General features: G+C 39.6%; 1 protein-coding gene across 5 annotated transcripts in view; it reads right to left on the bottom strand.

Moving 5' to 3' along the window:
• Positions 1-13,543, bottom strand: part of NFIB (nuclear factor I B) — a 194,765-nt gene that overhangs the window by 29,171 nt on the left and 152,051 nt on the right. For all 5 annotated transcript variants that reach the window (XM_075826742.1, XM_075826733.1, XM_075826766.1 and 2 more), the window contains one exon: positions 3,214-3,352. In XM_075826742.1, the coding sequence (XP_075682857.1) occupies positions 3,214-3,352 (139 nt within the window). The remainder of the gene's footprint in view (positions 1-3,213; positions 3,353-13,543) is intronic.

Here is a 13,543-nt window from a genome sequence, read left to right as displayed (position 1 = left end):
CCCTAAAACAAACAGAAATCTGGATGATTCCTGATAGTATCCTAGTTAGAAGAATCACACGTAGACCTAGCAGATCCTGGTGCTTTCTTCAACTCTCCATGAAGCCAGTGTAAAATAAAATATATTCCATAGAGCATTGTATTCTGCTAACAATTCCAAATCGGCACATTCTCGGTATATGTCATTGCGTTCTAGATCCAGATGCTATAAAATAACATGACATTTTGTATTATACATTAGAATTTATTCGTAATGTACAATTTTAAAAAAAACTGTTTTTACAGTGTTTATTATGTAAACACCTCATGACTATTACTGAAATTGTTACATTTTCTACATACTGTATTTTAGGTGTTTCAGATGATGGACTGCTGATGTGTCCTGAGACAATAGACTATTAAATCAATCGTTGTTTAAACACATTAGGGTTAATATATTAAAACTAGCGTCTGAAATGCCAGTCTTAACCCCTTAATGACCAGCCTATTTTAAAACTTAATGATAAAAGCTATTTTTTAAGTTTTTTCATCGTCGCATTCCAAGAGCTATAACTTTTATTTTTGCGTCGACATAGCTGTATAAGGTCTTGTTTATCGCGGGACAAGTTGTATTTTTTGATAGCACCATTTTGGGGTACATATAATTTATTCATTAACTTTTATTAACTTTTTTTTTGGGGGGGGGAATAGAAAAAAAACAGAAATTTCGTCACTCTTTTTTGCATCCTAAATCTACGCCGTTTACCGTGTGGTATAAATAACAAAATAACTTTATTCAACGGGTTGTTACGATTGCAACAATACCAAATTTGTATAGTTTTTGTATGTTTTACTACTTACACAGTAAAAACACTTTTTTTTCAAAATGATTTGTTCTTGCGTCTCCATATTTGAAGAGCCATAACTTTTTTATTGTTCCACCGATGCAGTTGTATGCGGAATTTTTTTTTTGCGGGACGACAGGCATCTGCTAGGCCTCTGGCATGATCTAGCAGGCATTCACTACAGGCAGACCTGGGAGCCTTTATTAAGCCCCCAGTTGCCATCGGAGACACAGACACTCTGTGATCTTATCGCCGGGTGTCAGTGGGGGAGAGAGGGAGCTCCCTCCCTCGCTCCAAAACAACTCAGATGCAGCGCTCTCTATTGAGCGCCGCATCTGAGGGGTTAAACGGGTGAGATCGATACTTATAATCGATGTCACATGTTCAAGCAGGGACGCCCCCAGCTCTCAGCTACCTCTGGTAGCTGAGAGCAGGGACATTTATTGGCTCCCTGCTCGGTTTAATTTATTCTGATGAAGCGCCGTGAAAAGCCGTATGCATCAGAATAAAGCCCATTAGTGGCCGCCGTGAAAAGACGTATTGGCGGCCACTAACGGGTTCAACTCATTTACGTTGGCAGAAAATGCACCAAATAGATTTAATGTATTTGGCGCATCTTTGGCAGTTTGTGCGGCAGGTGTAGATTTGTGCCATAACTGACGAAAGCTGCTGCCGCAAATTCTGATAAAGCTGTTATTTTGGTGGAAGCCCTGTCCCCTTTGATTAAACCCACAACTTTTTTCGCACCACTTTCAGAAAAACGGGCGTAAACATTTGTATATGTTCCTCCTATTAATTGTAAAGGGTATGCATAGATATCCCAGCATTCCTTGCTGGCTTAATGTCTGCATAGGGCTCACACTGGTGATTTGCATTCTGGGAAGTGTCTTCTTTACACCAGACACTGTATAGTAATCTGTCCCACTGCATTTTAGGCACTCAGCTAAGAAGATCTGGGCAATAGTACAACTTGTAATAGTGTCACACACTAGTTGCCAAGTGAAAAAAAACTGAACTCTGTATGATCTCAGAGATGAAGTCATTTCATTTTTAAAACCATTGCTAGAAATAGTAAGGATATATGACATCTATGCTTGCATTTTCATAAATGCCCAGTATTTTCACAAACATTTAAAAATATATCACAAATATACATTTCTAGGCTGAACTAACCTCCTGGCTCCGCGCTATTTTGACTTTACTACGCTCACTAACACAACTATAGGGTCCTTATTAAAAGGTAATGATATGCGGATCATATTAAATCCATGTAATCAAGCATTTGTCATTTTTTTGCATTTAATATTCCTTTTACCAAGTTTATATCCTCAAGCAAATTTCAATTAGAAGAGATTAGCTCTTGGCGCTGTTATTACCAGTTCATAATTTGGTCAGCCTGATGTACTTTGCAGAAATCTTTGATTCTACAGCATGGCGTAATCTGCTAACCTAAAAAAAATCTGTATGTTTGTATTTGACTAATATATATTAAAGATTTACTATTTTGATATTTCTGGGCTGTTTGCGTATAGGTTTTCTACTTGAAAGTAAGGGGTCCTTTTGCACTGGTTTTGTGTGAGGTATTTTGTAGGTTTTGTATTTAACCTAAAAAAAATAAATCATTCTGACAATTAAGACTCTTAGACCGGGTTCCCACGTAGCGTAAACGCCGCTGAATTTCCGCAACAGAATTCTGTGCAGAGATTTACAGTAGCAGCAAAGTGGATGAGATTTAGAAAATCTCATGCCCATGCTGCGGAAAAAAACTTTGCAGCATAAACGTTAATAAAGTGACCTGGGGTGCAGAATTTACTTCCGCAGCATGTCAATTTATGCTACGTATGAAATGTTGATTTCCTGTGGCAGGTTTTCCCAATTCAATTTAATAGGGATGCAAATCCCGCAACAGAAAGCCAAGTGTTGAGACTTTCGTGGTGTATTTGCAGCAATTACGCCGCAAAGAATCGCAACTACGGAAAAAAAAAAAACATACTTACCCAGAATGCCCTCCTTCTTCCTGCAGTCCGGCCTCCTGGGATGACGTTGAATCCCATGTGACCGCTGCAGCCAATCAAAGGCTGCAGTTTCACATGGCCTGCAACATCATCGTAGGAGGCCGGACTACGTGCAGAGATGACGAAGGGGGTAAGTATGAGCGCTTTCTTCCGCAGCGGAAATTCCATTCGAAAAACCACACCACAATGTGGTGCGATTTTTCGGATGGATTGTATTGCGGGTTCCAGGTCAGATACGCTGCGTGATTTTTACACAGCGTATCTGACCCATGGGAACCCGGCCTAAAACCTTGAAGCAAACACCAAGTGGATTGTACTGAGCTTCAATATTACACTAGATCCTGTAATACTTACTAGCAGTTACATTGCGCTCACCTTCAGTGGATGTAGTGATGGGCTTTGTGTCAGTCATGGTTAGTGTCACAGGTCTCACTGCACCGTGATGAGGCGATGGTGCCAACACAGGAGTGAAGTGGCCAGGCACCTTTCCTACAACTTGCCCACTACTGTTAGGCTGTAGAGAAACGTCAAAATATTACACACATGGCCATAAACCTACATTTACACTTTACAGCAAAAACTTAAGCAAATGTTGGAGAACTCAACTGTTATTTCAATATGTTATTTACGGGTGATGTATCATTTTCTTACACAAGATCAGTCAATGAGATCAACCAAAATACTTCATGACCTTAAAACAGGACTGTTTACCACTGAGAACTTATATTGACAAATCGTCCTGGCCGTGGCTTGGAGACATTGATAGTGTATGCTTTAATATTTAAAGTAAATATGACCTTCGTCCTCATTTTGAAAAAAAAATAAATTAGAAGAAAAAAAAAAGCCTTTTAGGAAATATTTTGGGGAACAAAAGCTTTTTATTTCATGGCATTCCCACTAACAAGGCCATAGTCTTCTTCTGAAAACTACTAGCTTACAACCTTTAATCTTTTCTGGTCTTCGAATTGACGCACAAAGGCATAGAAATTCTAATGAAATATGTTATATAACAAATAGATTGAAGTGGGATTGAAGAGGCAAACAGAGGAGTTAAACCTAAACGGAAAGTTGTATCCATACATGCTGTCAGCCAGACCAGCAGCAGTTGCTAATGTGTCTATTGAAACGGTCACACAAGACAAAACAATAGAAAAGACTCTATAACGAGCTACATAGAATTCCACCACAATAGAGTCATTGAAACACACAAAAATCACTACAAGCATTTTAAGGAAATTGGGTTGGTGAAACAGGCAAAGAGCAGTCGCCTTCCTTGTGCCTACAGTCTGTATTTATGTAGCGCTTTTTCTCCAACTTACAGTCGGCTTTCAAGGGTGCTCATAACAGTCCAGATATGGTCAGTAACTGTATTTGGTTGGGAGCGGTGAAGTATATATCCCACAGAAGACTACAGGAGAATTAGCTCCAGTTAGGGCGGGTTCACACATGGCGGAATTCCACTTAAATTCCGCTGCGGACACTCCGCAGCGTTAATCCGCAGCGGAGCCGTTTCTCCATTGACTTTCACTTTAAATTAGCAGTGTTCGTTTACACGATGCGTACAATTCCGCTGCGGAGCATAGGCTGCGGAGCGGAATGTGGTGTCCGCAGCATGCTCTGTCTGTTGCGGAGCAGTGGCGGACTCATGGCGGAATTTCTCCATTGACTTCAATGGAGATTCAAAGTTCCGCAATGAAGTCCGCAGCTGTCATGCACATGTCATGTGTGCTGCGGATGCGTCTTGCTTTTTTAACTTGACATTTCTTCATTCTGGCTGGACCTATGTATTTCTAGGTCTACAGCCAGACTGAGGAAGTCAATGGGGCTCCCGTAATGACGGGAGCGTTGCTAGGAGACGTCTGTAAATAGTCACTGTCCAGGGTGCTGAAAGAGTTAAGCGATCGGCAGTAACTGTTTCTGCACCCGGGACAGTGACTACCGATCCCAATATAGATGTATCTGTAAAAAAAAATGAAGTTCCTACTTACCGAGAACTCCCTGTTTCTGTCTCCAGTCCGGCCTCCCAGGATGACGTTTCAGTGTAAGTGACGGCTGCAGCCAATCACAGGCCAAGCACAGGCTGCAGCGGTCACATGGACTGGCGCGTCATCCAGGGAGGTCGGGCTGGATGCCGAAGGAGGGACGCGTCATAAAGACAACGGGCGGTAAGTATGAATTTCTTTTACTATCACTAGGGAAAGTGCTGTCCCTTCTCTCTATCCTGCACTGATAGGGAGAAGGGAAGCACTTTTCCCGCAGTCCGCAGCAGCTAGTCCGCATCAATTTACTGCACATTTTGTGCAGATCCGCAGCCGTAATCCGCAACCCGGATTAGGTGCGGCATTGATGCGGACAGTTGCGGAGGAATTCCGCCATGTGTGGTCATGCCCTTAGATGCTTTTGCCACTAATGTGCTGACACAGACTACCTGGTCAGGAAAAAGGTCAGTACAAATGGAACTGCTGCCTTTTTGTTGATTTTCAGTCTGTGTAAATATATAATGTGAGGGTAAATATTATTACTACTATTTCTTTAATATTTGGACTGGCATTTTTCAATAAAACATGAGTCAAAAGAAAAACAAATACATTTTGATTGGGATCAGGCATCATTTTATTTTCAACAGAAAGAGGTTTGTGTGTTTTGCTTTGTGCCACGTTTGAGGATCTACGGAAGGCTGGGAATATATTTTCACAAGCATAAAACAACAATACGCACAGATTCTTTATCAGTTACTGATGCAGCATTCTCCAGCTATGGACTGCTGTCATGTGGCAATGGCGGTCAGACTTCTGCTCGGACTCAGGTGTTAAACTGCAGAAAAAGCTTTCCAACAAAGGCATCTGGCAGTTTGGCAAGCTTTGGAGCCAGTTGTGATCACAGCTTTGGGGCGGCCTTGGGGTACGCCATTTGTCTTGGAAGCTAATCAAATCTGTAATTATTGTTTTGGCCATGACAACCTTTTCTTTTTTTATGCTAAAAATAATTCATGTGCTATCTGTCTATAAAGGGTCTGAAAGTATAGCATAACTGCCAATGTACAAGTCAAGCAGTTTAAGCATTTCCTTATTCTTGAGACATTGCCATTTGTTTCACTAATGACGGGCAAAAAACAAATTGCCTTGCAAACGGCATTAGTAATATAGATAATCGAATAGTAACATATAATACAATTGCTAAGTGTTAACCCCTCTACCTAGTTTATGGCATTAAAACACTACTTTTCTATTAGGTGCAGTGTCCTGGGGGGCATTTCTACCATGTAGGCAATAAAGCATACATATTTCATCATGCATTAATGTGTCTAAGTTTATTGTAAAATGTGACCTGTGCCGCAGATGTCACCATGAAACTGGATTGGCCTAATTTTTCACTATTTGCACTACAAAGAACTTGATCTATAGAGATAAATAAAACAGGCTGAGATTCCAAAATGCCCTGGTAATACTGGTGTAAGTTTATCACTACATAAATATTGCCCCAAATTTCTGGGAAATTATGCCATTCTTTTATGCAAATACAGTTAGAAAATTATGCTGATAAACGAAGACATGTTTATACTACAGTTGCTAAAATAGATATTCTAACTAGTAACCTCACTTCTAAAGAGAAAACCAAGGGATGACATGACATAACAAATGTTCTATATCTACAGATTGGGTGTCTATTCTACGTGGATAATACAATATGGACCGGAATTTAAAAAAAAAAAAAATCACATCCAAATGTTTTTCTTGCACATCTTTATAATGGACACCAAGGGTGTATTCGCACAAAGTAAGCGCGGAAGCCCCAACAAATCGCGGTAAAACCGCACCATGTGATTACATCCTAATATGGAATTACCCCCCTTGCTGCTATAACAGCTTCTGTTTTTCAGAGAAGGTTTTCAATAGGGTTGAGTTGACCCTTTTGAACGCCAGACAAATTCACTGTATTTTTAAAGACCTCACTTTGTGGACGGAGGAATACTAAATAAGTTCTTATCTAACTAAAATGCTGCCACAAATTTGGGAGAACACAATTCTGTAGAGTGACATTGTATGTTTTAGAATTACTGGAACGGTGAGGCCAACCCAAATACTGGGAAAAAGCACTTTTACACTTCTCGTCTACCAATCTTTACAGTTGAAACTACACTTTGGGACAAGAAGTGTTCTTCTGGCATCTGCTAAACACAGATGAATGTGTCAGCCTGCCAGATGGTATAGCATGATTCATCACTCCAGAGAATGCATTTCCACTGCTACTAAGTCCAATGGTGGTATGATCTCAGGCTTGTGTGTGGCTGCTCATCCATGGAGACCCAAACCACAAACCGTTCTTCTACTGACATTGTTTCCAGAAATAGTCTGAAAATTTGTAGAAAGTGTTAGGACAAATGATCTTTCCTAAGTCCGTGTTCCCATTCTGTGCGATTGTGTGGCCTACACCTTTATTGCCAAGCTGCTGTTGCTCTTCGATGATTCCAATTAACTAAGTAGCTCTAGCAGGAAATACAACAAACTCATTTGTTGGAAAGAGGGCATATTACGACAGTTACATGCAGAAAGATTCTGAGCTCCTCAATATTACCTAGTCTACTGCGGTTTGTCAATGACCATTAAATACCTGTACACTTTTGCGTACCTGTTAGAAATATGTGTAGCTGAAATGGTAAAGCCCAGCAATTAGAACGGGTGTCAATATTTTTCTCATTTTCAGAAAATAGGTCTTTAATTCTAAGGGTATGTTCACACACACAGAGTTTGAAAAACGCTAGCTAGACGCCTACAAACATTGAATTCAATGGGAAAAATGGTATTTAGTTCAGACGATGTATTTTATTACGCCGCTGCTTTAAATAACGACGCGTAAGAAGACGCCCGTTAAAAGAAGCAGCATGTCAATTCTTGTGCTGTTTTTGGAGCGGTTTTTCATTGTGTCAATGGATAAACCGCTCCAAAAAGACGCCTCAAAAAACTTTTTCGGCTACAAAAATGGCTGAAAATCAGAGGCAGTTTTCCCTTGAAAACAGCTCTGTAAATTTTCAGCTGTGTTTGATTTTGCGTGTGAACATACCCTTATACTTATGAAACAACATAGTCATATGCAACACTAACCTCTATAAAGTACTTTTTATGATATCATTATATATATTCCGTCTCATTGGTCTATGTATTCTCAGTTACTGCATAATCCTACCCCTGCTGTAGTCCATGAACATGGAGTGCAGAGTTAGTCTTTTATTTAACCTATAGAAAGAAAATGTTCCACTTTGTTTCTCGATTTAACCAATATGAACGCTATAGCTGTAAACTAATTTTTCCCTACATATTCCATTGAATGGCAAAGCTGTTTGTCTATAATCAGTGCAGCGGTAATGTAATTACACCACAAAATTGCTATGGGGACTACAAGACAGCTCAGTTGCTTGTCCTAACAATCTAAATGAGAGCATTACGGAGCGTGGCTGGGGAAGAACAGTTCATTCTAGGTAAAAGCTGGCATGGTATCTGTTATTTCCATCTGTAGTGCTGTTAAATGGGAACCCTTTCACAGATGCAGATATTTCCATACGGGAAGGCCACACATTCTGCCCAGAAGATATTATATTTCACATATTTTCTTTCATAATAGACCATGTTTCCTTAGAAGGGTGTTTTTCATGAAAAATATGTGGTATATGTTTTATATTGATTTGTTTAGCTTGCTTGGGACTCTTTCCATAACCAGATATGAAAATAAAACCCCCACAGATTAACGATAAATACGAGATAGCTTCAGTCAATACAACAAAGGTTTGTAGTTAATATAATTTTGATAACGAGTTTAAATTGAATAAATTACTCTTCTTCCATAAAAGCGTTCATTTATTTTGATATATATATATATATCAATGGCCTGTAAACGCTTGGAGTTGATAAGGTCTGTTACATGCTATGTGCCGTAATCTGCTCTGCTGACACAAGGCTAGAACATATTACTCTGGGCCTCGAAGCCAAATAAACCACATTGCACAGCATGTCTCATCAGATCCGGTGAGACTTTTTACAGCTGTTGGCTCACTTTGCAGCAGATGCTTTGCTTTCTGACCTTTTTGCAGCACTGTCCTCTATATCACATCATGTACCATGCCAGGTTTGCCATACTGCTACCACATATTGCATTCCTGCTGTTGCTGCCTGCAGTCCCTAGAGATATATTGATCATTAAACTGATAAAACTAATAGTAACATGAAAATAATGTTTTGACTATATCAAAACACTTTCCATATTCTCTCTTTTTAATGTTTCAAGATATTTTCAGATACTAGATACTCAAACTTATGCTTGCTTCTTATATAAACCCCATTTTTTTCCTCTCTTGGTGAGTTACTAGTAAACCGCAGACAAACATAATGAATTAAATAATGTGAATTTAACAAAAAGGACCCAAACACTCAAAGCTAGGCGGAAAATTATTTGTGCCGACCAGGGAAGAGGGAAGTGTTCTCCACACAGTGAAGACGTGAAGTAATGTTTTAATGCGCAGGCCATAGTGTGTTATTGCTATACAGTCCACTTGTCTAAACATTTCACACACTGATAGTCGTCTGCAGGCTACAGTGTTTACTTATGTGTAAACAAGGCATGTTAAAGGGACTACAGATATTAAGGCAGACACTTGAAAAATATTCATGCACACACTATATTATCATTAAGGCTGCTGTATCTCAAAAATGCCCATAGTGAAGCAAGTAAAAACCAATTAAATTACTAGGCAGAGCTGAATACAAAATAAGACCGGTTCACATTGGAGGAACCATTAGGGGCCTCCGTCACAAACCTGGAAGAAAATGCTGGAAACAATAGCGCAGCATGCTGTGCTATTGTTTGTGGTAAATCCACGTACACCCTGATGGAAACCTGAACGACTCCATTAAAGCCAATAGGTTTTATTGGGCACCAATAGTGTCCGTTGTACAACGGAACCGGCACTTCCAGTATTTTCATTGTTCTGCTCCTCTGGCGGAGCAGAATGACAGGAATATTGACGCAGACGTGAACAAGACCTAAAATACAATAGGTCTACAAAATTCAAGGAAAAAAAATGAGAACTGCAAGTCACTTGCTTTTTTAAGATATTGGCAGTATTGGCAAATGCACCCTCCCTGCAAAAAGCATGTCTAGAATGGGTTTCCAACAGGCTAAAGCTAGGTCCACTACGTTTGGGCACTACATTCATTGTATATGTTCTCCCTACTTATAACATACCATAGACCATAGACTATCATTAGCCAAAAGTAGGTCAAAACAGTGTCCTTGTGGCCGGTATAAATCAGTATACTATAGCTGTGTCTCAACTGTACTGAAAAGATGAACTACACTCATACTGATTTGCTACTGCAGAGTCCACTTAGTGCTGCATGATATGCCATTACTGACATTGCCGTGTGAACATAATAAGGCTGGGTTCACACGACCTATTTTCAGGCGTAAACGAGGCGTATTATGCCTCGATTTACGCCTGAAAATACGGCTCCAATACGTCGGCAAACATCTGCCCATTCATTTGAATGGGTTTGCCGACGTACTGTGCCGACGACCTGTCATTTACGCGTCGTCGTTTGACAGCTGTCAAAAGACGACGCGTAAAATTACAGCCTCCAACAATAGTATTATAATATTATGTTGCTTCAAATAAAAATTAATGCTGCAAACTAAACGATCAAATAAAGAGTAATTAGCACTAGTGCCAAAGCATTTCTGCAATAAATCCAAAAGATGTTGCAACAAATCTTTCACAGTAGTCAAGCAGGCATAGGTCGCTGACACAAAGGCAAAGAAAGGTCCCACAGAGGCTATAAAACTTCTTGTCAGTGATAGGGATATAAAAGGCTTCAAAAGTTACAACTATAAAAATACAACATTTTATACGTACAGTAAGTATTCAATTAGATGTCAATTGCATGCAAATATTTTATACCGGAGCTCCTTCTTTGAAGCCACTTTAGAAGGGAATTACAAAAAGAATGGAGATGTCCAAATACAACCTTTAGGTAGAGACCTGAATTTCAATCATGTGTCTATTGTTACAAACTGTTACCTAATACAATTTATCTCTGAAAGAATAATATCTAATGCATTATTTGCCTTTGGCTGGATTCACACACAACGTTTTACTGCGTTTTTTGTGGCGTTTTTAATGGCGCTTTTAGGAGCATTTATTTGAATGCGGCCAGATGTTACATTCAATTTTATAGTGGCAATTTTGTGATCAGTGAATTTTTTTTTTTTAAACACAGCAAGCTCTGGGTATGGCGTTTCTCCAGGCGTTCCCCTAGGCTTCTTTATAGGACTACAAAAACGCCAGAAAAAAAAAAAACATGTACAAAATGACACCAAATGAAAAACGCCACCAAATACCCCACTGAAAACCCATTTTAATAATGCTGGAGTTTTTAGAAGCGTTTTTTGACGCAGTTTAAAGAGGACCTGTAAGTAAGCCATATAAGTTGAACTGGTTTACGGACCTGAATAGCTCTGTCTCCCTGATTCCAGCGCCCTTTTTTATTCCCTGGACCCCCCCCTCCGTTCCAGAAATCGGGCCCAGTGTTGTGTTGGCTTCCTATATGCAAATTTGCTGTAGTTAGCCAAGTGGGTGTTAACTACCCTCATTTCCCAGAGGTGGAGCTAGCTTTCTTGCTCTGATGCTTGAGTTCACGTTGACTAACTACGACAACTTAGCATATAGGGAGCCAATACAACAGTGGATCATACCTCTGGAACGGGAGGGTCCAGGAAAAGAAGAAAAAAACGCGCCGGAATTAGGGAGACAGCGCTATTTAGGTCAGTGAACCAGTTCAATTTACATGACTTAGTGACAGGTCCGCTTTCATTTACCGGAAAAATTATGTGTGTGATGGAGGCCTTAAGGTGCTGATAAAACTTGCGGCACACAACTCCAAGATGCTCTGCAAATATGAACTGCTGTAGAAAACTTAAGGATAATATCAAATGCTAATTGATGTGGGAGGGATAGTCCAGCCACAACTTCTATACAATTTCCCGCAGTCAGTAAATTTATAATGAGGCTTATTAAACAATTCCTTCAAAAAAATATGATGTTGACCAGGAGAACAAACATTTAGTGTGACTATCTAAATGGCCCCGAGATTTCTTGTCAGATGTAAGAGTACAAACGTTATTCTTTCCACAGTTTTATCTCTGTAGTTCTTCAAAGTGACCTTTTAGGTGTTTCATTTTGGCTGTCTCTTGTGTTGAATTGATATAGTCAATGAGTTTTATAATGTGAGTCCTACCTAGGCTTTTCCAAAATGCAGTAATGTTTTTTCATTCATAGCTGGTGTGACAGAAATTAAGCAGTACTTCTATGGGGATGGGTAACATGATTCTGCAAATTACAGTGGCCTGGCTTGTGAAATTTTATTTGATAAGGCAGAACACAGGCACACACAATGTAATGAAATGTTAAGCACATGACTGATCTGATCAGGATAGGCACTACCAAAACTGTTTCTTCATCTTTAACAGCATTGCTAACCTTTCTGAAACTGTGTAAAAAGTGCTAAATATGTAAAACCTGACCTTGGCACAATGAACAACTGCATCAGATCTTTGTGTAAACGACGCAATTATTATTCTATCTAAAAATGACTATACATGAGAAGTAAAACCACACACAGGCCATGAATTGAATCCATGCCCAATTACACACTTTGAATAATCAAAACATTAGAAAACAAAAAGTCTTAAGGGAAAAAATTTGCTTTCATAAGTATCTGTTCCAAAATAGAGGCATCTTAAGCCATCTGTGTAGTCACGGAATAGAGATATTGCATAAATCGCAAATCCGTCCAGTGGATACAACCGATTGTACACAGCATATAGACATTGATAACTTCTAGTAATGCTCCTTTTTGAAAGGTCATATTGTTTTCTACAAATAAACATTTTTTGAACAGTTGTTTAGAAAAATGTTTAGTTAAAATATAGATATAATGTTCAGTAACTCTGCAAATACATTACTTAAATTGTTATCTTATAAAGTGATGGCATATCACTAGGACTTTATGATCAATCTGACCCCCACCGATCCTGAGAAGGACGGGGCCGCAGCACTGGTTTAGCGCTGCGTCCACTTCTAAGTTTTTCCTGCACAGCCAGGAGGCAAGGAGTGAAAACTTAGAAGTGGACGCAGCGCAAAATCAGTGCTGCAGTCCCTTCATTCTCAGGATTGGTAGGGGTCCCAGTGGTCGGGCACCCAAAGATCAAAAAAGGTTGACATACCTTAGTGATGAGCCATCACTTTATAAGATGGGTATAATCCTTTAAGTGCACTAAAAACTGCGACAATATGGCTGCATTTTAGGTCTGTATCACGGCCACAACACCAGGACACAAAGTTCTACTGAAGATTGTCCATAGGGCAGAGGGATGAACTAAGTTTAATTCAGAGGAATCACATGGAATTCGGCTGTTGTGGATGTAGTACTGTCCCTATAATATGGCCGATTCATGGCCATCTGAATTAGGCCTCAGTCATTTTGTACACATTTTAATGAACATGTTATTTTTCTCTACTTTTGATATATAAAAGGTAAATTCTGCTAGTTTCCGGTTACTGTAGAGCAGTGCATTGTGGGAGCTCAGATGACAGGTACACACTAAACTGTAAGGCGGGTCGACAAACTTCATCACTCCTGCTGTTGTAAAACTACAA

This window comes from Rhinoderma darwinii, chromosome 1 (genome assembly GCF_050947455.1).
Source record: "Rhinoderma darwinii isolate aRhiDar2 chromosome 1, aRhiDar2.hap1, whole genome shotgun sequence".
In the NCBI taxonomy this organism is placed as follows: Eukaryota; Metazoa; Chordata; class Amphibia; order Anura; family Rhinodermatidae; genus Rhinoderma; species Rhinoderma darwinii.
The sequence above is the reverse complement of the archived record's forward strand: the minus strand, read 5'-3'. Positions and strand labels throughout refer to the sequence as shown.